This window comes from Pogona vitticeps, chromosome 15, assembly GCF_051106095.1.
Source record: "Pogona vitticeps strain Pit_001003342236 chromosome 15, PviZW2.1, whole genome shotgun sequence".
Lineage (NCBI taxonomy): Eukaryota > Metazoa > Chordata > Lepidosauria > Squamata > Agamidae > Pogona > Pogona vitticeps.
The window spans coordinates 5,611,596-5,637,500 of NC_135797.1; the positions used below are offsets into that span (position 1 = coordinate 5,611,596).

At 46.6% G+C, this 25,905-nt stretch overlaps 2 protein-coding genes across 2 annotated transcripts in view; both read left to right on the forward strand.

Annotated features, from left to right (window-relative positions):
* Positions 1 to 853: 853 nt before the first annotated feature.
* Positions 854 to 23,750, forward strand: NXF1 (nuclear RNA export factor 1). The gene is made up of 21 exons (XM_020797357.3): positions 854 to 1,044; positions 5,050 to 5,257; positions 7,833 to 7,983; positions 8,517 to 8,600; positions 10,149 to 10,253; positions 10,452 to 10,532; positions 11,330 to 11,399; positions 12,163 to 12,251; positions 14,318 to 14,425; positions 14,613 to 14,722; positions 17,470 to 17,506; positions 17,611 to 17,679; positions 17,928 to 17,983; positions 18,297 to 18,404; positions 18,680 to 18,738; positions 21,157 to 21,272; positions 21,559 to 21,601; positions 21,716 to 21,788; positions 22,244 to 22,426; positions 22,559 to 22,619; positions 22,876 to 23,750. Exons 1-21 carry the CDS (start codon positions 1,014 to 1,016, stop codon positions 22,912 to 22,914), a joined length of 1,881 nt encoding a protein of 626 aa, XP_020653016.3. The 5' UTR covers positions 854 to 1,013; the 3' UTR covers positions 22,915 to 23,750.
* Positions 23,751 to 24,968: 1,218 nt separating this feature from the next.
* Positions 24,969 to 25,905, forward strand: part of TMEM223 (transmembrane protein 223) — a 3,545-nt gene continuing 2,608 nt past the window's right edge. Inside the window, exon 1 of the mRNA XM_020797387.3 lies at positions 24,969 to 25,504. Within this exon, the coding sequence (XP_020653046.3) occupies positions 25,042 to 25,504 (463 nt within the window). The 5' untranslated portion in view covers positions 24,969 to 25,041. The remainder of the gene's footprint in view (positions 25,505 to 25,905) is intronic.

Genomic DNA, 25,905 nt, shown 5'->3' on the forward strand with positions numbered 1-25,905 from the left:
CCTCTACCTGGGAATCCTTGGAAAGGGTTGCCATAAGTCAGAATTAACATGACAGCACCATATTTATTATACCCGATGAAACAGGCTAAGGAAGCCTTAAATGGAACTCAGAAACGAAAAGCCAATAATGTTAGTTACGGAGCTTTGAATTGGGGGAGCTGAAAAATTCAACCCTTCAGAACAGTTTGTATTATTTATTTATTTATTTATTTATTTATTTATTTATTTATTTATTTATTTATTTATTTATTTATTTATTTATTTATTTATTTATTTGCAGTATTTATTTACAGTATTTATTTACAGTATTTATTTATTTATTTATACCCCCGCCCACCTGGCGTATTTATCTTAAGAACTGTTGTTCTTCTTTTACTTTGTCCTCCCCAACTCTAGAATGGCTTTTTTTTTTTTAAGATGGCAAGTTTGAAAATAAGTTTGTGTCGCTTCCCTGGCATAATATAAAGTTAAGAACCCAGCAGCAAGGCGAGGGACGTGCGCTGTGTTTGACAGGGACGTGATCATCTATTTAAAGATGCTGGGAAAAGAGGGTCGCCAAAAATTAAAACAAACAACCTATGGAAAATCAGTTTGTACTCGATGCGCAAAAAAAAAAGGGACAAAGACTCGGAAGTTGAGCCGCGCTCGACCCTTTAATTTAGTAAATCTATGCTCAGGAGCCGTCATAGGCGGAAGTCGAAGAGCGAAGGGTTGTTTTCTTCCTTTTTTTTCAAGAGGTCGGCGTCGGCGGCGTGGAGCTCTGCGCATGCGCGCGGGCATGCGCCGGCGTTCGTTATTCGTTCGTTGGCCGGCGGGGCCAGGGCTTGACCTCGTTCGCTCCGAGCATGCGCGGTGCGCGTCTTTTTTTTTTCCGCTCCGTGTGAGAGGAAGTCGGTGAGGCGCTTCGGGTCCGGGACCGAGTCCGAGTCGTGAGGGAGGGTCTTTGGAGGCCTGGCCGGCGCCCTCCGCCTTCCTTTCCGCGCCCGACGCTCTCGGAGGCCCTTTCCCCCTCGATGGCCGACGGAGGGAAAGGGGGATACAGCGGTGAGCGGGGCCGAGGGAGCCGGGAAGGGCGGCTGGTCGGTCGGGGCCCCGAAGGGGAGACTCCTGTGAGGGGAAAAGCGAGGCCTTCGGAGGCGGGAGGCCGGGAGACGGAGGAGGGAGACCCGTTGGTTCCAGATATTGTTCATTGGAAACAAATCGAGGGGTCGAAGGGCCGTTCGCGGGCTTGAGGAGGGGACGGGGGTCTCCTTGGAGGAGGCTTCGTGTGTGTGAATCTCCTATGAAGGATGCGAGGGTTGTTGTTTTTTTTTAAATCAACTTTAAAAAAAAATTTAAATCAAATTTTTTTAAGGATAAGTTGACCACGAACCTCGTAAAGCTGATTTAAGGCATTTAAATCCAATCCAATTCGACTTTAAAAAAATAAATAAATAATAAGCATTAGGAATTTAAGGGTGACGCCGAGACGTTTCAGTTGTGGTTTTTTTTAAATCAAGTGGATTTAAAGAGATCGAAATCTAAACCACAACTTCGATCACATTGCTTTTTAAAGATAAAAATAGAGTTGGTTTGAATGGTTTAACGAAGTTGACCACGAACCCTCATTAAGGGTTGTATGAAATGCGATTCAATTGTATGAAATGCGATTTTCAAAAAGGCAGCGTGGATTGACTTGTGATTAAACTGTGATGCTGAGAGATATTTAAATTGTGATTGAGATCTGATTTCATTTAAATCTGCTTGTTTAAATTATGTAACCTACGCAATCCTGATTCAGCCTTATAGTTCACGATTTAAATCAAGCTGGTTTTTTAAAAATCACACGTAAATCAAAAGTAAATTTAATTTGAAAATGCTTTTTGATAATTTCAGTCTAGAAAAAGCAGTTTTTAAAATTTAAATCATAATTTAAATCAACTTGGTTTTTTAAAAAAAATCATTGATTTTTTAAATCCACTCTGGAATGATGGATATTGTGCATTTTTTGTAGGGAATAGGGTGTCGTCAAAGCTATACAGGCATCACTGGGAAGGGTGTCTGTCTCTCTGTTTCTGAATGTATAGTAAAACAAAGGAAGGAAGGAACAGTGTGTCAAGGAAGGGAAACAACAGAAGATGCTCTTTACCGAAAGCGTGATCGAGGACTATCAAGCATGGGAAGGGAGACCATAGGGAATGTGGCAGGGGGTGGAGATTGTATCAGATTGGCTGTTGGGGGTAAAGAAAGTGAAAATATGTTCTTGGGAAGATCTCAGGGTTATGCACAAAGAGCATGTTTTAGGAAGAAGGCATAGATTAAAGTGTTGTAGAAATCAGTCACTCATTTCTATGTGTTGTATCTGACGAAGTGGGTTGTACCATGGAGACCCAGGCAGTGTCTGTGGTTCAGTCTACCTATTTACATCTTCGGTGGATTGCCCAGCTGCATCCCTATCCAGCCGCGGGGGCGCTCACCATGCTGGTCCATGCGCTCGTAGTCTGAAGATTAGACTACTGTAATGCTCTCTACATGGGGCTTCCTTTGAGGCTGTTGCAGAAGCTCTAGACCAGTGATGGCGGAACTTTTTGAGCCCGAGTGCCCAAATTACAACACAAAACCAACTTATTTATTTCAACCACTCGTGGCGCAGTGGTTAAAACGCTGTACTGCAGCTAAAACTGTGCTCACGACCTGGGGTTCAAATCCCAGGTAGCCGGCTCAAGGTTGACTCAGCCTTCCATCCTTCAGAGGTCGGTAAAATGAGTACCCAGCTTGCTGGGGGGGGGGCAATGTGTAGCCTGTATAATTAAAATTGTAAACCGCCCGGAGAGTGCTTGTAGCGCTATGGGGTGGTATATAAGTCAAATAAATAAATAAAGTGCCAGCACTGCAATAAAACCTGAATACTGAGGCACTATCACAATCTCTGAGGCAAAAAGGATGAAACTGAGGTTGTCCTGCTTGGGCACATCTTGAAAAGACAGGATTCTCTGGAAAAGATAGTAATGCTGGGAAAAGTGGAAAGCCACAGGGAAAGAGAAAAATCAAACATGAGATGTGGACGGACTCCCTAAGGAAAGTCACAGGCTTGAGTTTACAAGAGCAGAGCAGGGCAATTGAGGACAGCTCATTTTGGATGACCAGTTTATTCGCAGAGACTAGGTTAGCCACTCACTAGTCTGGTGGCTCGTGTGTCCACAGAGAGGGCTCTGCGTGCCAGCTGTGGCACATGTGCCATAGGTTCACCTTCCCTGCTCTAGATGGTCCAGAACACGGCGGCCAGTCTATTAACGGGGTGAAAAGATTTCACCATATTTCCCCCACCTTGGCTGCCTTACACTGGCTACCTATCCGCTTCCTCATTGATTTCAAGGTGCTACCCATTACATACAAAGCCCTTAACAGTTTAGGCCCTCGATACCTAGCAGAGTGCCTTCTTCTGCCCAGTTCTACCCGTATCACCCGTTACAGTCAGGCTGGGTGGCTGAGGGGCCTAACGCCAAGAGAGGTCCGGTGCGAACAAACCAGAAATCGGGTCTTCTTGGCAGTGGCCCCTCGCCTTTGGAACAACCTACCTGTAGTGATCCGCCTGGCTCCCTCACTGAGGGTTTTCAAGACTAACCTGAAGACATGGCTGTACAGGCAGGCCTTCCTTACAACCATTATCTAGCCTATCTCCCTTTTTCTTTTCTCTCTTTTTCTTCTTCTCTTCCTTTCCCCATCTTGGACTCTGTGATTAACTTGGATTTCACCTTAGTTTATTTTTATGTTATATGTAAACCACTCAGAGTAGACACATTCTAGATGGGCACTATATAAATTTAATAAATAAATAAATAAATCGCAACAGCTTTTAGTGAAGGAGATCAGCTAGTTTTCAAGATGCCGTAGCAGTCTTGTTTTTATTTTTTATTTATTTTATTTTTTTGTATGCCTGATTTCTTTTGGAGGCCTAATAATGTCTGAAGAGTCTCTCTGAATCAGTTCTAAGGCCAGTGTTTTGCTCAGACAGGGGCCAGACTAATGCTCCCAAAAGCCCATTGAAGGACTTTCTTATCCCTCATGTCATTCAGCCATTGATATACTGAGACATGCAGCCACTATTATTAGGATTGCCAGACATGGTTATTTCTCTGATTGCTTTATCTGGGTCTGAAGGAGAGATAAAAGAAAGTGAGCAGTCCTTAGCGATAGAAGCCATAATAGAGGAGGAAAAGAGTTGTGATTTGAATATGCCCAAGGAAAAGAGCGGTATATTAGAAGAGATGGAGAAGAGAGAAAGAGGAAGGTTGAAATATGCTTGGTGGAGGAGGGAGAGAAAGGAAAAGGGGAGGAGCAAAAGATGTCAGTCTGGAAGGAAAGTATAAATGTCCGCGGAGAGCAATGGTTTGGGAGTAAGCTACAGGGAGAGATAATGAGAAGGAAGGAAGGAAGTATTCAAGAAAGTGGTTACGACAAGACACGCAATCTGCTACAAGATTTTCCAAACTTAAGAGTTGGTGGACTATTGCTGGACCCAGAGCCTAAGAGAAAGAGACAGTAGTAGAAACCCAGGGGTGGACCGTTATCGTATTCCCACATGAGCAAGGCAAAGGAAAGAGGGTGATTTCTCCGGACCCTACCTACAACCAGCCACCAAAAGAAGGGGATTGGGCGAGACACCCATGTAGCAGGACAATCTGTGGGGTGCAGAGCGCACCCCTTTGGAAGCCCACCAACAAGGAACGTTTTGGTCCAGCACCCCAAATAAGCTATTCGGACTTTAGACAAGAATTTACATCTCCCAGTTACGGCCTGTTGCCAGAGTTGGAGTAGTTGTTGAGAATCCTGTAGCAAATAAAAACCAAATCATGAGTTCAGTTAATACACCTCTGTCTTTATTTCCTGCCAAAAATGAGGAACTGCCAAGGGATTCAAACAAACCCAATCACACTGGGTTGGTTTCTATTGTCCAGTCTAAATCAGCAGCTTAGTACAGCTTTACCTTACTTTAGATTATGTTTAAAGTTTATGTTTAAAATTTGCTTCTTGACCATTCACTGATTCTGTTTATTATCCTTGTTGCAGAGCATGATGATCGTGTGGGCGGTGGCAACAGGGGTTTCATTGGTCGAAGGAGAAAAGGACGGGGGCCCTTTCGAGGAAAAATGTACAGTGAGGCGAACCATCAGCAATGGGCATGGAGCTACGCTGGGCCCAGTCCTCGCGGCCGGCAGGAGGAGGAAGATGGGGATGTTCTCATGAGTGATGCTCACGATGTGATACGGTCACGCTAGTAAGTTTGAGGGAACATATACAAGTAAAGTTTTGTAAGTTAAAAGATTCCCTTTTCTATACATACATGGCAGCCTGATGTATTTAGTATGTCTTGGAATCCTACACTAGCTACTAGTAATGCTTGAAGAATTTGGGCATTCCCATTGTGGAATCCTCTGTCTTGACCCCGTCGGTGGAGCTTCATTTTAATAATTTTGGTCTTCTAGGAAGGGAGACAACTGATCTTCTAGATGTTTTTCACTTATGGCACCCATAAACTTTCCCCTTGGCTCCTGGCTAGGGCGCCCGGGAGCAATGTACAAGAAATAGCTGGAGAGTCAAAGGTTCCTATTTCATAGCGTGTTCCACCTCCATACTCGCAGTCGATGGATGTGGAAGCAGAACAGTGAAGAAAGCAGGGGAAACATTTGAAGTGTGTGATGCTGGAAGAGAGCTTTTCAAATGCCGTGGGCCACTAGAAGTACAGATAAATACGTTCTAGAAGAAATCAAGGCTGGACTTCCACAAGAAACTACTGTATAATGACTAAACAGAAGCTGTTGTACTTTGAACATGTCATGAGAAAATGAGGTTCCCTAGAAGAGACAGCAAAACTGAGAAAAACTGAAGGCAGCAGAAAAAGAGGAAGTCCAGAATTGAGATGGTTTGACTCAGTGAAGGATCTACAGCCTTTACTTCGCACGACTGGAATGCTTGTTAATAGCCTTTTTGGAGGCTATTTGTAAGAGTTGTCACAAGTTGCAAATGTCTTGGCAGCATCTGCTTGGAGTAACTAGGGGAAAAAAAGGCTGCTGAACAGGTTGACACGAGACCAGGAATACCGTGGAGGGGTGGACCATGAACAATGACTTCCTCTCAGTCACAGAGACACAGCACTTGGGCCTGCCATCTTATCTCTGTACCATCTAGGAGAGATAGTGCGTCACAATGTCCTGTTCTGCTTGTGATTTTTTTCCAGTTTCAGTCCTGATATTCAACCGAAATCTGGCTTCCTTTAACTTGAGCCCTTTGTTGTATGTCCTGCACTCTGCGATGTAGTGTATGAGTGTATGTGTGTATGAGTGTGTAAAAAAATCCGTGCATAAAAATGATGGATTGGATTAAGTGCATCGCATGCAGAATTGACATAGTAAACCTAGTAGGAACGGTGAGCAAAGAGGAAGCAATCTGTTTTCTTCTTGAAGACAAGAGGATGTATGTTAAGGTAGGGGGAAGTTTTGAGATCTTTGAAAAGTAAACCTCTTGAGTTTTAGTAAAACCTGCAACCGATTCTTTTTAAAAAGGTATTGTGAATATTATTAGACAAATGGACCAGTTTGTCCTTCTCTTAGAGGCCAGAGGTGAATATGGTTCAAGAGTTTATTTTTACAACTCGTGATATCTTAGAACTGTAGAAGCCAACTAGTCCAGCTATTCTCAGTGGGGGTCATACGGCCCCTGGAGGGGGCTGGCACATTTTAAGGGGGGCACAAACTGGAAACAGTTCTTCACACACTAATAAGTTTTTCATTATGCGACTTACGCATTTACTGATTCAGCCTCAATTTCATACTGTGTGGCCGTGGCCCTCTGTCTCATCTAGCCACCTGTCAGTGCAAAAATCCACAGCCAAAACATGAAGGACATCTGATGTTTGATTTATTCTGGTTTATGATGTGAGAAACTTGTAGCTTATACTGTGGCTAAAAAGTCCTCCCACACACTAGAAAGCAGAAAGCTTAGATGGTGGGGCTCTAATAAGAAAGTGAGGAATATATTCCTGCTGAACCTGATCCAGTTTCTCTGCTTTGGGTAGAGATTGTGTATTTATATCTTGTACCTGTGAAGACAGAAAACAGAATCGAATTCATTTCCTGGTGTGGTCTTCCACACCATGATGATTTCATGAAGTTGAAAAACTGGAATGACTGGAGAACTAATATACTTGTGATTTAGTACAGTGGGCCCCAACCTTTTCTGAACCGCAGACGGGCAAGGCAGGGCACCCCCCTGCGCTCGCGGGTGGGCAGGGCACGCTCACACACATGCGCTGATGGGTGTGACGCACTTGCGGGTGAGCAGGGACGTTTGGGTGGACGGGGCCACTCATGGGTGCGCATGGTGCGCTCATGCACATGTGGGGTGAGTGAGACATGCACACACTATGATTGTGGCACATTCACGTGTGCGTAGGTGGGTGGGCTGTGCGTGCACGTGGGCGTGTGTGGGGAGAATGCGGACGGCGGGGTGGGAGATCTGTCTTCGCGGCCCGGTGCTGCAAAGGCCACAGATCAGGCCATGCACTGGGGGTTGGGGCCCCCTAATTTAGAAGAACACTGCTGACCCAGTTTATTAAAGAAACTTTATTTCATTGTATAATTACCATTGTCTAATTATAACTGTGTTACATCTATAGCAATTTCGGGTGTGGTTCAAAATGCTGCTTTGTTAGCACAACAACCTCATGCAAAGTTGAATGATTTCAGCATTAGCCTGTGACTTACCTGCTAAAGTGAGCAGAGTTTTGATCGCAGGTTTCCCTTGTCCTAGTTTAATATTGTGATCCTAATGAAATCTATTTTTCTCTTTGTTAGCACTCCATACGGGGGGCGTCCAAACCGACCAGGCGATCGGGAGCGGCCAAGTCTGAGCAGTCTAAACCCTACCGTGAAACGGAGTCTGAATACTGCAGACCGACCAGCCCCCAGGAGCCCCGTCGCCAAAAAAGCCTGGTTCAGGGTGACGGTGAGTCAAATAGGAGGAAGAATATGGAAGCGAAAGCTACACAATCAGTTCCTAAGCGATTTTTGTAGCCTGATGTCCTACTTTACTCCTAGTAATTGTCATCTGATATTCATCAAATTCTTTCGATCTTTGTATGAATTAGTTCTGAGCTTTTTTTTTGTCCTTCCTTTGTTCCTAGTGCCTTTTCCTCTTGAATCATGTCATTTAGATTGAAAGTCTAAAAGCAGGGACATCTTTTTTATCTATCTGTTCTTGGTCGATGAAGAAAATAAAAAAACCTTTCCAATAAATACATGCCTTAAGCAAAGCAAGCAGAAGTCTGAGAAGGAGGCAGTGAAGGAGATTCTTCACTGTTTGAGATTTGATCTTTGCAGCATAGAGGAAAGATTCCTTTCTTTTCATTTAAAAAATAACCTCCCCATCTCCTAAACTGTTGTTGGATTTGGGTTTAGAAGTTGTCCTTTAAAGCATTACTGTGAATTTGTTTTAGATATTTTGTCCTTATTTGGCATGGGTGCCTTTCTCCCCCTCAGATCCCTTATGGAAGGAAATATGAAAAATCGTGGCTGATTAGCGCCATTCAGAACTTGTGCACTGTCCCCTTCAATCCTGTAGAGGTAAGACACGGATAAGCATGTTTCTTTGCTGCTTCATTACTACATTAATTCCCAAATTGGGTGCCAGAGGAGTTGCTGACTTGTGCCTTGAAACCATCATGCCAATGCCTCCAGTACTCCATGCCAGCCTTCTCCAACGCGACATTCCCTCCAGATGTGTAGACATAATTCGTTTTTGTCCTCCCCCTCCGGGGTGGGGAAGACATTGCCCATGATAATTGGAAGGTTAGAGAAGGTTGCTGTGTGCCAGTCTGGACGCTTCCTACCACATTGATGAGACAGTCAGTGCATTAGCCCAGACGCAGTGATGGCGAACCTATGGCACGCGAAGCCCTTTCTTCTGGCACGCGAGTGAGTGGTCCACCCACCTGCCTTGTGGAAAGAAACGTTTTGAAGTGGTTGCAACCAGGATTACCCCTTTCTCTTCCTGTTCTGGGTCCGTCGCCATGTTTTCCCCCCTTCCTCTTCCAGTCCATTGCCACGTTTTCCCCCTTCCGCTTCCTGTTCTGGGTCTGTCGCCATGTTTCCCCCCTCTTTCACTTCCTGTTCTGGGTCCGTTGCCATGAATTCCCCCTGAAACTGCCACTTCCGTTTGTGGTGCTGGTCTTCCGGGCGGCACGGCAGCCACTGGCTTCTCCCCACCCCTCCATTTTGGACACTCGAGCTGAAAAAGGTTTGCCACCACTGGCCCAGAGTATTCACTAGTGGTCCTTCAGAAACACTGAGGTTGTGCTGAGCTGGAGGAAGTGGGGTTTCTCCACAACAGCTCGCAATTCTGATGATTTTATAGTGGTCCAGTAAAAGGTATCACGACTTGTACATTAGTGGTCCTCCAGTGTTGGGCAGGAGGAAGAGACTCCTTAACTTTGCCACGTACCCTTGAATAATGTGGTTAGAAGGCTGTGGAGGTGGGTGTGGTTCAACTAAAATAGGGAGGAGAGTGGAATTTGTGTATTTCATTCAAATTACTCTTCCTGCCTAGCCCACCGTTGAAACACTGGATGCTAGGATGCCCTTAAATGCTGTCTCGTTGAGTCACGCAGGAGAAACCCAAAACCATAGTTTGTGCCCAGAATGCACATTTATATCGTTTGGTCCTGTCTTTTGCGACATGTTCCCCAGAGTTATTAATTGTGCTATCCTGAAATGGAAAGGAGATGAACTTTCCTGCTTCTCAGATGGGAGCAAGGGTATGCATACTTCATGTTAAGGATCAGAATGAAGTGTGGATTTTAATCCAGAGAAGAAGAGATGCATCTCAGGTACCCAAGGTTTTGGGAACAGGAGTGCAGAAATGGGAACCAAACATAAAGACTGAAGGGGTTAAAGGAGGACGGTGGGTGGGGAGCCAGAAAGTCCGAGAGTGGAGAAATGGAAGCCGACTAGCTGCTGACCTCTGGCAGTTACTCTTGTTCCTGCTGTGGCTTCAGAGCCTTTGCAAGGGACCCTCCGTACTTCCATCCAGTTTCCTGTGGAGATCAGCTCCTTGGTCAAAGGCACTGAACACGGCTGTCTCACACCCACTTGGGCTTTGTCCCCCTCCCCCAGGTTCATCACGTCAATAACCGGGCTGTGTTCTACGTGGACGATGCGTCTGCAGCCAATGCCCTAAAGCAGGTGTCCCGGAAGGTTGTCTCGCCCGATGGCTACAAGGTTGGTTCCGTGTTGTCCTGAAGGGCCAGGGCGATGGCAGGATGTGTGTATAGATCATTCAGACACTGTGGAGGCTAGTTCTGGAATGACGGGGGCCTTAGTTTCAGATCCTACCCTCTCATTTGTCCTGCATGCACACTGTTGGCTGGCTTCTTTTTTATTCTTCCTCACCGTCCCTCATGCTGATCTTTGTTTCAGGTGGCGGTACTCATTAACCAATGCAGTTCACCCATGACAGTCCAGCGTGAATTAAAACCAGAGGAAATTGAACAGCTGAAGGTGAGTGGAGTGGGCAGGATTGTCCGCTATGGCTTCTTGCTGTCTGCTTGATCACCTATCTCATGTTCTTGGATGTAGCATGTCTGGTGTTTTTAGGATTAATACATACATGCTATGCAGTAGGGGTCCCCAGCGTCCAGTTCACAGACTGGTTCCAGTCTTTGGCCTTGCCAGGACTGAGCCGCGGAGACAAATCTCCTCCCCCCCCGCATCTGCAAACGCACGCATGGCCCCTTCCCCCCCAGCCTACACACTAAACCGGTCTGTAGAAGCCAAAAGGTTGGGGACCACGACTGTGGGGTATGTTCATGTTACTGCTGTGTGTAAGTAAGTAGCTGTTCTCTTAATCACAAGTGGCGTATTTTCCCTTAGTCACATTTTTAGCCCCACTTGCTGTTACCACCTGTTTTTGTGACATGACAGACATTTAAATACACATCCCAGACCACAGCGGTGAAAGGAGGAGAGCCAGCTTTGCATCTTTGTGCTCCTGAAACAACTAACACAATGCAAATGAAATGAATAGTAATTTGACGATGATGGTAATAGCAGTACGCATGGTAGGAAGGTCTGGGGCCCCAAAGCCAATGAGGAATAGAAGAGACTGTTTAGCACTGTATGACCAAAATCTAGGGAATTATCACTCTTCTTAGCGCTGGTATATTTGAAGTTCAGAGATTTTGGTGTGGGAGGTGAGGGAAGACCCAGCCTCTCATTTCGTGGCGAGGAAGAAAGGTAATTCAAGGTTTTGTTTGATTTCTCGCCTGCCTGATGGAAGTCCTATTTTGGGCTTTTAGGTTTGCATGAGTAAAAGATATGATGGTTCCCATCAAGCTTTGGACCTGAAGAATATTCACGAAGATCCAGGTAGGTCATGTTAGGTAAACCCCTTTTTTCATTGCCAGGTAGTTGCTGTTCAGGGCATCAGAAAATAAATGAAGGTTGGCTTCAGTCTTCATTTAAAACTGGGGTAAGCATCTTGGAGCCGTCCTGCATGCATTTTTTGCAGCCTTCGAAGCTGCCAGCACTGAATTTCAGCTGCATAATATTAAAACAAACCACTTATTTGGCTAAAATAAGGTATGTAGGGAACATCTACCATATAGAATCCTCTTTAAAGTGTGATTCTACTTTGAAACAAGGCAACTGTCCCTAGACTGCTACTGTGGATACACTTGATCTCCACCTGATTTTGGAAGTAGTATCACACTTTCGTTGGTATTTGGAAGGGAGACCACCAAGAAATTCCAGAGCTTCCCACGCAGGGCTAAGAAAGAATCATGTCCGAAACTCAGCAGAACTTGTACCAGTCGGACTTAGGGTTAGATAGAGCCATAGCCCAACTTGCTTGAAGGCAGCTTCCTGCATTACCCCATGGAAGGTTGCAGAAGAGCAGAACTGGCATTGGGACCTGCCAGTGTTGCCCACTCTGATTTAAAATAAATCGGAATATGCAGCAGGAGTGAGCAAAAAGCCCTTTTTATCTCCAGAAATTGGACTTACATCAAATGCTGGAAATCCTGATCCCAACACGGTGTTGAGGAGAGAACACTTGGATAGCCCTGGGCTTTTGGAGAATTCTGTAGGGAGCAACACGATTAATTTGCGATCCCTTTTTTCTACTGCACAGATCTAGTGGCACAAAACATTGACATGGTGTTGAACCGCCGAACCTGCATGGTAGCTGTGCTGCAGATCATCCAGGAAAACATCCCCGAGGTCAGCTGCTTCTTTTCTCCCTTCCCTTCCTTCTGTTGGCTCGGCTTTTCGGACTATTGCTTCTTGGAATGTTGTGACAGATTAAAACACTTCTATTGATTGAAAATGGATCCTGTTCAGAAATTGTTCTGCAGTAATAAGCAAAGATGAAGGCCAGAGAGATGGATTTTCTAAAATGAGTGATTTTGGAAAGACAAGAAGGATATTAAAATTGAAGACTGGTATTGTGAAGTATGGGACATTGCATTAAATGATAAATTGACTATGGAACTTAAAATAAAAAGAGGGGAAATAAGATGTAACAATTTCTATGATATTTGGGGTAAATTTGTGGAATTTGTGTTGGTGAAAGGAAGGGGGAAAGCCTCTAAAGAATACTCAATACAATTTTGGAGAGGTAATCTGTAAGAAAAAAATTATTATAGTAAATAGAGTCCCGTGGGTATGGGGTGCACATTAGAATTTAGTTTATAATAAGCACTATTACTTGTATTTTTTTGTATTTTTGTTATGTATGTGTTCTTTTGTGTATTTTTTTGTATAAAATAAATTTAAAAATACATTAAAAAAAAAAAAAGAGAGATGGATTTTCTAAAATGAGTGATTTTGCTCTTTGGGAAGAGAATTCTGAACTAGGCAGCCTTTGGTCTGGTCCAGTAGGTTTCTTTCTGTGTTCTGTGCCTGAGATGAATACAGTGGTGCCTCGCACAGCGAGGTTAATCCGTTCCGGATTAACCCTTGCTGTGTGAAACATCGCTGTACGGAAGTAAAAAAGCCATTGAAACGCATTAAACGTAGTTCTAATCGGCACGTTTACTTACCGTACAGCGATGCGGCAGCCATTTTCGCGCCCTCCCCTCGCAGAACAAGGGCGCGAAAATGGCTGCGATCAGCTGTCCGACGGGTCCAAAATGGCCACCGGAACAGCCGAAAGGGCCCGGGGTGCAGCGTTTTCGCGCCCTTGGTAAGCAAGGGGAGGGCGCGAAAACGCTGCCGGAAGCCCCGAAATGGCTGTGCGCAGCGCTTTCGCACCCTCCCCTTGCTTACCAAGGGCGCGAAAACGCTGCGCCCCGGCCCCTTTCGGCTGTTCTGGCGGCCATTTTGGACCCGCCGGACAGCTGATTGTCGGGTCGCAAAGCGAAGGTCGGTAAGCGAGCAGCTTACCGACCTTCGCTCTGCGATTTCCCGCCTATACGGGCACCGTTTTGCGATCGCATTTGCAATCGCAAAAACAGCCTCGTAGAGTGAATTCATCGCTCTACGAGGTGCCCGTTCTGCGAGGCACCACTGTATTCCACTTTCTTTGCACTTTTTTGCAGAGTTTCCTGTGCATATGTTGACTAGAAATGTGATAGTTACCAGTACTCCTTCTGGGATAAATAGTTCAAGTTTCTGGGGCAAATGGTTACATATTAGGAAATCAGTTCATAGGCATTTGCTGTTGGGCGCCAGTCCCTGGACTTGGCCAATTCTGGTGCTAAATTCTTCACTTGCGGCAATTTGCACCTAAAAGTTACACTGACAGATTTAATGCAGGATTCTGCCGTTGTGCATGCAAATCAGTAGATAAATTCCATGCTCAGGAATAATCTGGAACTATCTTGACCCTCTTAATGAGGGTTATAGGAAAAGGCTGGTGAAGCCTCCATTTTCTTTCTGAAGCAACACTTCTAGAGTGCTTTATGGAGCAAAATCAACATGGCTGGAATAAAATCACATATGTTCAGATTATTAAAAATCAGTTTCTCCAAACAACTTTGTATCTGCTTTATCTGCTTTTGAATTTGTCCTGCGGCTGTTATGGAAGCTGACTTAGAGGAATTCTCATTTTCCCCATCTGGCTCAAAAATAGTATTTATGCAGAGTTTATGTGTTGTAATAGGTTGTTGTTGTTGTTGTTGTTGTTAGTCATCATCTTTAGAGTTTGGAACAGCAAAATTAATTTGGCCACTTTGTTTTGGTCTCTTAGATTTTGGGCTCTTCTTGTCGTTTTCCCTTGCTCTGCTATCCATATCTACATTGGCAGCAACACTCACACACGCTCCATGTTTTCTTCATTTTTACAGCTTCTGTCTCTGAACTTAAGTGACAACAAGCTCTATCGGCTGGACGATATGGCTGAGCTGCCCCAGAAGGCACCTCATCTGAAGATCCTCAATTTATCTTCTAACTATGTAAGCCTCGTTGCTCCCTCATCCCGCCTGACTCTCACCCAGGAATCTGGAGTTATCTTAAACAAAAAAACAAACAAACCAAAAACCCTGATTTTCTGCTTTATTCATAAAATAAAGCTTCACAGCCTGACTCGATGTTCTCTACGTATCTGTCTTGTTGACCCCCTATTCCATCCACACCCTGCAGTTGAAGACCGACCGTGAGCTGGACAAGTTAAAAGGCTTGAAACTCGAAGAACTGTGGCTGGATGGTAATACGCTGTGTAATAACTTCCGGGACCAGTCCACGTACATCAGGTGAGCAGTGGCCGAGGATGGCCTGAGCTGTCCGGAAGGCCATGCCCCATCCTCATTTGCCTTTGGCCTCCGTCTCGCCCAAGGGCCCACGGGGCATATATTGAAGATTTACCAGTTCCTCTTCGCAAGAGGAGCCTCTCATTTTGTGCTTGCCAGCCGGATGATTTACTTCCTGCAGAGCTGTCTTGTATCAGCCCCAGCGCCATCTGCATTCCTGGATCCTGATTTGTAATGCCTTTCACAATGGTTTTATTTCAGCTAGACTGGACCGGTGCCCTAACCCTTCCCCTCAAATTAATGTGATTATTTCTAAATATTATGATGTGTTCGATTTATTCTCTGCCCTTCTGCCTAAGAGCTCTGGGCAACCAAAAGTTATTAGCTAAAAGCTGCATTTTTAAATTATCTCCCACCACCGACCTTCCCCCGGCCGTTCCTGTCCTCTTGTCGAGCCTTGCTGTTTTTCCGTCCTCCTTCCCTTCCCTGTCATCCTCCCACCGTTCCCTCTGCACAAGCCCACTTGCTTTTCTGTGCCTTTGGGTTCCATGATTTTAGGGGGCACAGTCTTGCCCATCCTCTCCGATCCCTCTTACACGCCACCCTCGCCCACTTCAGCCTGCCATGCTGTTGCCGCCTTGTTGTCGTTTTTGGCTTTCCCATTTTTGATGCCGAGAGCCCCACTGCCAAGAAGTCCCCGGTCTATGCAGGGGTGACAGAAGCCTTCGTTTTGAAATTGAACCCGAGCTGCCAAATCCTGGGGTGTCTCTTGATGCCTTTGGCCCTCACCAATGGCTGGTTAGCCAATGACGGGTAAGATTCCTTGCGGAAGGGACAACCTAAGACAGGCACAGTCACACAGGGGCCAAATGAGCACTGCCTCCAGGGAAGACGGCAGACAAGGCGCAGGAACCTCATCCAGAGGCTTGTTTCTCAACAAGTGACTCTCGGGCAGCCTCGGTGCTGTTCCCAGAGAGGAGAGGTTCACTTCTCAAGGAGGAGGGGGCAAGGCTGGAAGCAACCGCAGAACTGCAGCGAGCCGGCGTGTTGTAAGCAGAGCCCTCTTTCTGCCCACCTCCGTACCTGACATCTTGCTGGCATGAGCAAGGCGCGTGCCCACCTCTGCAGGGTGGGTGTAAGAGGGGCAACCCCGAGGATGGTTGAGACTGTGCCTCAGAAAAGGAGGGTGTTTCTAGGCCTTTCCTGTGCCTCTCCCTTCAGCCCCCCCGGCACGCCCTGCTTCTCACCCCCCCCACACACTTGTCTTCCACCCTCATTAATTAGATTTGGGCTTTGATGCAGGAACCCTGGCAAATCTGTGTGTTTTAAGTTGGGTTCCAGGAAATTGGCTCTTGTCATCTCCATGACCAGTGGGAATTCTTGTCCAAAGCCCCTTCCTTCCCCTTCCTTGCCCCCACTCTCTGGCCTCTGTGGAGCGCTTCTTCCATAAATGAGCCGCGCTGGGTGAGTACAAGACCAGGTAAGTGAGAGGGGAATACTTTGGCATCTCACCGCCCTGCGCATGTGTTAAACCTACTCCGAAGGGACGACAGGGATTGCAGCATTTTTTTCTGCTTAATACCTTAGTACCTTGAGCTAGTTCCAAGCTATAGTCAGCTGCGTGCTCAGTGTCAAGGCTGACTGCTACTGCGGCCCTTGTGCTGTGCCAGAGGAGCAGAGCCGTATTTAATGGAACGGATGGCCATCTCTGATGTCCAGAACTCTGTGGCAAACTTAAAGAAATCTGACTTTAAGTCAGGGACCAAAGTCAGGTTCCGGTGCGCAGAGGAAAGAAGGGCGGCTAGCTTCAGGCTGGCCTTTGCTACGGATTGTTAAAGTGATCTGCTTACCAGCGATACAATTCCCTTAACTTGGTTTGTGTTGCTTCCGTAGTTCATGCTCAGAGGGACCAAGCTGAATATGCTGCTGTATTAAAAGCAAAGCAAAGCTCGCTGCTCATTTACTGCCCCATAGCGCTTAACGCATTCTCTGGGCGGTTTACAGTTTTTAATCACGCAGGCTACACGTTGCACCCTTTTCCCCATGAGCTGAATATTCAATTTGGTGATCCTGGGAGAATGAAAAGCTGAGTTAGCCTCAAGCTTAGCGGCCTGAGCCCTTCAGGATTGCACTCGGGTCCTGAGCAGAGTGTAAGCTGCAGTACAGCAGTTTAACCACTGCACCACAAGGCCCATAAAACCATCCCTAATTTTGCACACACTGTTACCTTGTGGATCTTGATCAAAACACTTGTGTGTGTGTGTAAATTTCTTGGGCTTCCAAAGAAGCATAGAATTTGATTGCCTTTGTGTGAGGCTTTCATTTCAAGATCTTGGTAAATAATGCAGCCGTTGTCTTAGCTCTATGTGGTATTTCTCCACTCTAAATGTACATTGAAAAAGTTCCTTATTTTAGCAGAACCCTCGTCTTTCTAAGGTTAGAGGTGTGGTGAGGTTTGTGCATTAATTTTTAAACATCCACAATAATAAATGTGGATTCCCCACCTCTTCCGAGCAGTTGAAGGTGCGTTTTATTGAAATGTTTCACACTTTAAGGTTAGGGAAAAGGCCACTGTTTTAAAGGAAGATGACGTGGCCAACAGTGACTGAAACTATGCTGGATGTAGCCAGAGATGGGCCTATCTGAGGCAGGATTGGGATGATGGTGAAAGACAGGGCTGCCACGAATAGGGGTGGGCGGTGCCCCAGGACACGAAACTCTTTCACTCACTCCTCTTCCCTTTCCGACAGCGCCATCCGAGAACGGTTTCCGAAGCTGCTGAGGCTGGTGAGTAGAATCGCACAAATTCAGGGGAGGCCAGGGCCCTGGGCTCCTGCCTGTTTGTTTGCTGGTCCAGCTATATTATCCTTGTGTGTCTCTTTTTTCTGCAGGATGGTCACGAGCTGCCCCCTCCCATCTCTTTTGACGTTGAAGCACCAACCACCCTGCCTCCCACCAAGGTACAGAAGCGTTGGGAAGATCTGGGGGAGGAGAAGAACAGGGGTCCAGGCGTTGCCGTTGAATGCCAGAGCCTTCCAAGTTTAAAATATGTCTCACTGCATGGCACAGATTCTGGCATTGTAAAGCCCAAAGTGTGTGCTGAAATCCTTTCCAGCACAGCTTGGTCAATACTTGGGAGTCCCTGAAAGGAGGAACCAGTTAACAGGCGACTTCTCTTTTTAATTCTCTTTTAACCCTCCCCTCTCAGGGAAGTTACTTCTGCTCTGAAGGCTTGAAAGGGCTGATAGTACAGTTTCTGCAACAGTAAGTATCAGATTATTGTTGTTTATGAAGCTAGTTCCTGTATGTATCCAGCAGTTCCTGGGTGACGTCCCGGGACACTGAATTCTCTTGGAAGTTAAGCCTATTAATTTACTTCTTTGTGACCCACTTTTCTTGTAGCGAGCCGTGAGCCAAAGGCTCATTTGCTACCTTTATAAGTTAGATGAAGGTCACTCAGTTAAAATTAAAATTAAAAAAGCTCTGCCTAGAGGACTAAGCACCCGTAGGTACAGGAGCTGGAAGGAAAAAGAGGCTGCTTGGATTTTGTTCAAAGAGTTGTGTGCCTTCCTTGTAGATATTACTCGATCTATGACTCCGGAGACCGGCAAGGCCTCTTGAATGCCTACCACGACGGAGCCTGTTGTTCGCTGAGCATCCCTATCTCAGCGAACAATCCTTCCAGGTAGGTGGATACTTCTAGGTTTACTGCCGTTTCCTTGGGAGGGAAGCACCCTATCTTAGCCAGATGAACTCTGGATCCTCAGAAGACCTGAGAAGGAATGGTCCCGAAAGTGCTTTGCTTTAGAGCGAGCCCGTGGTTTTCTGCATTAAAAACCTAGTATTTCATCCACGGCCGCAAGGCATAGATCCCTCATGCCAGGCAGACAAAAAGCCTGAGAAAGGGGTTGGATGTTGGATCTTTTGAACACAGCGTTGAGGTTTTCCTTTGGTTTGCAGGAGCTTTTTATCGGAATACTTCAAGAACAGCCGGAATGTGAAGAGGCTCAAGGATCCGAGTAAGCCAGGACAAGTGGCTCTTCCAAGGGCTTAAGGGAAGGAGGGTCATAGGAGCTTCTTCGGGAGGGGCTGACGGCAGTGGGGCCGTCATGGGTGGGCAGTGCGCAGAACTGCTTTGTGGAACACAACCTCCAGCTTTGTTTTCCGTATGCCCCGTTAGTTCGTTTCCAGAGCATCCTCTTACGGAGCTGTGGCCCCATCAGGGCAAGGGAGGGAGACGCAAGAGTGAAAAGATCTGGGGCGCGTCTCAAGACTTCATGTGGGTGTTTCATTCCTATATCCCCACATCTTGGTGCATTTTTGGTTATGGAAGGCGGAGCACCATGTCCTTTTTTCCCCTTCGCCACTGATTTCGGGTGGGAAAAATGGGAGGCTTACAGGTCTTTTCAGGGAGATTTGGGGGAAAAACAGCTTCTTGAGAAGGAGAGGTCGCTACTGACCCAGATTGGCTTGAATCGGTTCCCGAGAAAAGAGAGCAAGGTCAGAAGAGAGTTCCTTTCAAGTAATGTGCTAAAACTATCAGTAATGATTTTCTGCCCACGGAGGAACCAGTTTAATCCTCTTGAATGAAAAGGAGAAACTTTTGTCCTCTTCTGCCTTGCCTCATTCTTTGTCCAGACGGTAATTTGTGTGAACTGTCTAGCTTGACCTACTTAGCTGGATCAACCCAGCTGGAGAGGCTTCGACTGGTTTGGTTTCAAACCAGGAAGTGCTGTTCTTGACTTCCTCCAGATGGAGCTGTTGGCGCCTCCAGCACAGGACACAAGAGCCTCTTGGTCACAAAAGGAGCCAGGTGTCACTCAGATTCTTTGTGCCTGATGGGTGGGGACCCCTTTCGGGAGGCACACCTCGTGGCAGCTCCGGTGATTTCAGATCCAAAGCTTTTGTTGGAGATTTCGGTCCACCTTGATAAAAAGATGAATTGATTATCAAAAAAATATTAGAGTCTGCAGAAATGGACAGACTAACAAAGAGACTAAAAGGGCAAGAAAAATCAATTTACTATGAAAGCTGGAGCCTATTCTATGAATGGTGGAAAGCAAAAGCTTTATAATACTGTAAATAGAAAATAAATGACCAAAATGAATAATAGGGGGAAAAAGAATAAAGGAGATGCTGGTGATGGGAGAAGTCCAGAGTAGAGTTAGAGAGCCAGTGTGGCTTGAGAACTAATGTAGTGAACAGAGTGTCATCCTAGGACTTGTGAGCCCTGGGTTCAAATCCCTGCTTGGCCTTGGAAACCCATAGGAGGTGTGTGCAACATTGGTAAACCACTCCTTGAATACTGAAGGATTTTGCCATCAGTTGGAAGTGATCTGATGCCACGTAGCACACCGGAGCCCTTTAGAACAACACTGTAAGTGGGCCAGAAATTGGGTGATACCTTTATTTGGGCCCCATAATATTAAGACAAAAAATGGAAGTGGGGGGAGCCAGTATCTGGGTCCTTCTATTTTATTTATTATTGGATTTATATCCCGCCCTTCTAGACAGGAGTCTACTCAGGGCGGCTCACGATTTATTGTGTACAAACATAAAAACAACAATTAAAATCTACAATAATAATATGATCAAGTTGCTATAAGTTGGTTCCGACTTCATGGCCCGGAAGAGCAGCAGAGTCACAGAGCAGCGTGGGACCGATCTGTGTAGAAAGTGACATAAAAATCTAGTGAGTTATGGTGAAATGCAGCAGGTCCTGGGAAGCCAAATATTCTTGGAAAGTTAATCAGCGGGGACCACCTATTTACTTCTTTATGGCCCACTTTTCCTGTAGCGAGCCAAAGGCTCCTTTGCTACCTGATCTTTATGAATTAGATGAAGGCCACTCAGTTTCATGGCCGAGAGGGATTTGAACGAAGGTTTCTGGAATCTCAGCCCAAGACTCTTAACTACAGGTTGATGCCCGTCTGGCTCTCTTCCCCCTCCTCATGGACGTCCTTGCGCATCAGGAATATTTATTTATTTATTTTATACCCCACCCAGTTAGACAGCTTCTACTCTGGGCAGCTTACAATAGAAAGAGCATAAAAAGAATTAAAGGCAGCAGTTTTAAAACAACACTAATGATATCATTCAAGGTGGAAAGATCAGAGTGGAAAAGTAAAATGGAAAAATAAAGATAAAATAGTAAAGATCAAGTAGTGACAGGAGGGAAGGCCTGCCTAAAGAGCCAGGTCTTAGGTTGGCTCTTAAAAACACCCAGCAAGGGAGCCAGGAAAATCTCTGACGGGAGACTGTTCCAGAGTCGAGGGAATGTCTTAAGACTCGGTGAGCAAAGGGGATCCTACATCATTGGAGCCTTTGGTTCCACCGGTGCAAGGAGGCCACTCTTCTGAAGTCTGTTGGTGGCACTGGTGCTTTGGAAACAAGCCTTGATCTCCCTTGTTCTGTCTTCTCTTTGCTCTCCATCACAGCCATGCGCTTCCGGCTCCTTAAGCACACGAAGCTGAACGTGGTGGCCTTCCTCAGCGAGCTACCGAAGACTCAGCATGATATTAACTCCTTTGTGGTGGATGTCTGTGCGCAAACGGTAAGGGAGAGAAGAAGCTGGTTGGGGGCCTGCGATAATCAAGGATCAGGCAGGGTTTGTGGAGAAGCTTTCCCCAAATACCTTTAGACACCTCTTATAATGCCACTGTCATTTTAAATTTTTTTTAACTGTCATTTGGCATGATTCTAAATTATTTTCCTAAGCTGCCTTTGGTATTTTGTAGACCGAAGGCAGGGAGATGTGTATCTATTTTGCTGAAAGATACATTGCTGATAGGTTGGTGCCACAATTCCTCATTGTTGAGACCTTTCCTTTCCCATTACAGAGCACGCTGCTGTGTTTCACGCTAAATGGGCTCTTCAAACAATGTGAGTTTGCCGTCAAAGTTTCCTTTGTGTCAAAACCCAAAATGCTACCGTGCCAGGTACATAGGTTGATGACCCTTCTTTGTCTGCTCTGTTCTTTTCTTTTTTTAACTCCAGTGGATAGCAAGTGTCGGGATTCAGTGCGGGCCTTCACCCGTGTCTTCATTGCGGTGCCAGTTGGCCACAATGGGTAAGAGAACAAGCCTTAGCACCTGGAGAGCTTCAACTGTGGGATGCATGCATCTGTAAGACGGCGGAGCAGTTACCCCCAACCTTTTTCAAGCCGTGGTCCCCTTTTATAATACAGTGGTGCCTCGCTTAATGGCGATAATCCGTTTCAGGAAAATTGCCGTTAAGCGAAAACATCATAAAGCGAAAATAAGCCCATTGAAACGCATTGAAAACCAGGCTTGGTTAGTGCTTGGCAGAACTCTCCAGACGAGGCTAGGAAAATCTCCTGGCTGAATCCTCGGGAGAGCTGCTGCCAGTCATAGTTCACAGTATTGGGTCAGATGGACCAGTGATTGGTGAATGAGTGTCTTCAGTCCCTAGGCTAAATGTAACCAAGAAATTGTGGATTTGGGCTACCTTCTCCCCCCCGTCCCATGCTGGCTGTTGCACCTCTTTTTTTCCTTCTTCCTGTAGGCTGTGCATCGTGAATGACCAGTTGTTTATCCGTAAGGCCACCAACATGGAAATCCGCAAAGCCTTTGTCATGCCAGCACCCACACCATCCTCCAGCCCTGTGCCCACCCTGACAGCAGAGCAGCAGGAGATGCTGCAGAATTTCTCTCTCCAGTCAGGAATGAACCTCGAGTGGTCCCAGAAGTGAGTCCCAAGTTGAGAGTGTGTGTGAGAGAGAGAGAGAGAGAAAAAGAGAGAGAGAGGTTGAGGGAGGGGGACATGGCCTAATGGTGCAGGGAAGCCAAAGGCTTTACGATCTCCCTCTCCAACCGCCAGGTGCCTCTTGGACAATGATTGGGACTACGCCAAAGCAGCCCATGCCTACACCCAGCTCAAGGTGAGTGGCCTTGCACAAATCAGTCACATTGCGTGTGAGCCGTGTGAGCTCCAAAATGGAAACAGGGAGTCTTTAATTACTGAAAACCTCCCTGGGTTGGCTGCATGGTCATCAACTGGGTTTCTTGAACTTCCAGATAGAACTTGTGAGAATCCTGGGTTCACTGGCGAGCTTCACGTCCTGCCTTTAACTTAGGGAGACCCAGATGTCCAAAAGGAGATGATGGATAACGCCTGGCTCTTTTCCCTTTTCACAGGCGGAGCAGAAGATCCCAGAGGTGGCTTTCATCCACTGAGCCTCGGCCCCGCGTTCTCAGACCAAAACTACAAATTTTATCTTTTGAGATATTTGTTTTGTACATAAAGGTTCGCCGTGTAAATAAAGGACCTACCGTACTGTTGCAACGACGAAGGCCGTAGTTGTGCTTTTCACCGTTTTGGGGAAAGGCAACGGCTATCAGAGGTACTGTGAAGAGGCAGCACCTCCCTCCCGCAACAGCTGCCGCGGCAAGAAGGATTTCTGCGTGATCTGTTGGGCTTTTATTTTTATTTTTTAGAGGGCAGCACTGACCCTGTGTGGGAATTTGGAGGCCAGAGGGGGAGGGAGGGGGGTCTCCATCCGTTTGTTCCCTCCCCACACCCTTTGATTTTGAAATCTTTCAGCCTATTGTTTGCCCGTTCCTTTTTCTGCCGCTGTTGTCTCTGGAGTCAGGTTGTGCTTGTGCCTAGAGTAAGAAAGGGTCCGCATGTCCCAACTCAACAGAGGTCCTGGTGCTTATGGGCAGAGGCCAGGTCTCCAAGCAGGGAAAGGCGAGTCACTGTCTCGTGGTACATGTTAGCTTCTTCATGGTGCCAGAGGCAGTGGATTTCCCAGTTCTAAGATGATTCTAAAGATTTTAGGTGGAGCCTAGGGTTCCGGGTGGATGTTCTCCAAGGCGTAGCTTGGGTGGGAGCATTGCTTCCTCCTCCTCTTCTAGTTCTTGACCGCTCATCACTTTACATGTTTGACCGCTCATCACTTTACATGAAAGGAAGTACAAGGTTGACATGCTCAGCCCGGAGTGGACTTTGTATTTCTCTTCCACCTCTACTTCTTGAAAAACACTGTGTTTATTAAAAATTGTTATTAAAACCTTGTATCTGTGTGATTATGTTCTGAACTGGAAACAGTAAAGAGCAGTGTGGCCTTCTTAATACTAGCAAAGCTTATTTGGCATAAACCCTTGTGAACTGTGGCCTACCTCAAAAGCGAATGCTAAATACCGTATTTTTCGCTCCATAAGACGCACCTTTCCATAAGACGCACCAATTTTTAGGAGAAGAAAACAGGAATATATAATCTGTTTTCTTCGCTCCATAAGATGCACAGAGTTTCCACCCCCCTGTTTGTGGGAAAAAAGTGCGTCTTTTGGTGCAAAAAATACGGTAAAACTTGTTAGTAAACTAGAAACAAGGTATCTTCCTCTTTGGAAATTTGCATTTCTGACCTTGTTGCTAATTCAGAAAGCTGCAACTTCAGGATTTCTTGCATGCAGGCAGCTCATTTCCCTTGTCAAGGTTTTATAATGATCAGTTTTGAAACTCGGTTTGAAACACGTGGCATACTGTGAAATGGGGCCAGAAAAAGGACGCCCAGGTGCTGTGGCAAAGACCTTGCGCAGATGCTACAACCATGTCTGAATAGCCTCTCGGGTGCCCATGTGGGGCCGGGCAAACTTTAGTTCACATCTGCTCATCTGTGTTGCTTTTGCACCTTTCCTGGGGAGAAGGAATGCGTTGGCCCACTTGGATCTCGCACAATAAATAGTTGAATCTGGGGAGAGGACTATGAAAATTAAAAGTGCAACACTTGCATGCAATAGTGTTAAGTTCAAAATAAAATGAGAGGAGGGCTGAGTGTGTATATGCAAATAAGTGCCATACAATTGACTCTGTGCAATTCCTTTCTGGTGGTGTACCTGGAACTTCCTTACTAACTGGGCACCTGAAACATCATCACCAAGGAGGGCACTGATTGGCATTAAAGGGGTTGCGCTAATATGTCCAGATGTCGAATTCGAAGTATTTTTTTACAAATGTGATTTAAAGAGGAGTCAGACACACCACATGCAAGCAGTGGCCTGTGTCCAGCTGTGGCTGTGGATGATTCCGAGGGTCTGCGATCACCCCCCACATCGTGGCTTTATTTTCAGCTAGAATTTGGCCCTTTCAAGACAGGAGCCTTGCCTCTGGGAGTCCTCTAAAGGGAGCTCCAGCCTCCCCCCAAAAGAAGACGCGGGGCCGCCTCGTTTCTGCATCAGGCGCCGCTTACAAGCCCTGATGCACCAGAAGATGCCCGGAAGTCTGGTTTATTTAAGGGGGAACTACAATTCCCAGCAGCCTCCGGGGCCTAGCAAGGGCCGCCGCCAGGAGAGAGACCCGGAATGTGGAGGTGCACGTGGGGAGCCGGGCATCGGATCTGGGGGTCTGTAGGCAGCGGCGGGCCACGCGGCTCGGGGGCGCATGGGCTCTGTAGTCTCCCCGCTGCCCCTCGCCCCGCGGGCTCTTGGCCCCGGGGCTCAGGCCAGGCCCCCGGGGCGGATCTGGCCGGGCGATGGAGGGCGCAGAGCGGGTTCGCCTTGGATGTCAAGGTGCCCCAGGACATCATCCTCTACAACTACGACCGGCATCGGACTTTCTTCGCCCTGGGGTTTTTCTGCATCGCCCAGGCCGGCTTCTGGGGCTATCTGGCCTACCTGGCTTTCGACTCCTTTCGGGACCCCGGGGAGCCCCAGGAGGGTGAAAAGGAGAAGAAGAAGCTCCGGTTTCCTTTCACCCAAGGCTTGGAGGCCACCCTGGACGCGGAGAAGTGGCGCTTCGGGTTCACGGGAGCGTGCCTGGCCGCGGGTAAGGAAGCGCGGATACGCCCCGCAGTCGGCGGGGCAGCTGCCCCGGGGGTGTGTGTGTGTGTCCGTCGATGGGTCGCGGGCGCTTTGCAAAGGGCACTCATTCATCCCTTTGCAAGGACAGATTCCCCGAATCTGAACAGCAGATATATAAAATCTATAAAATAAATAAATAAATAAATAAATTAAAAAAAATACATTCTCTCTCTTGTCTTATACCTGAGAAAGCTGACTTGCCCCCCCCCCGAAAGCTCAATGTTTTTTGGGTTTTTGGAGGGAGGGCATAGAAAGTTAAAAATATCTAGAAGCTGCAAAAATCACAAAGCATTCTTTTGGAAATAGACCATCTTGATTTAAAGCGGGTGCATTCAAATGCAACTGGTCTTTGATCTCAAAAGAAAT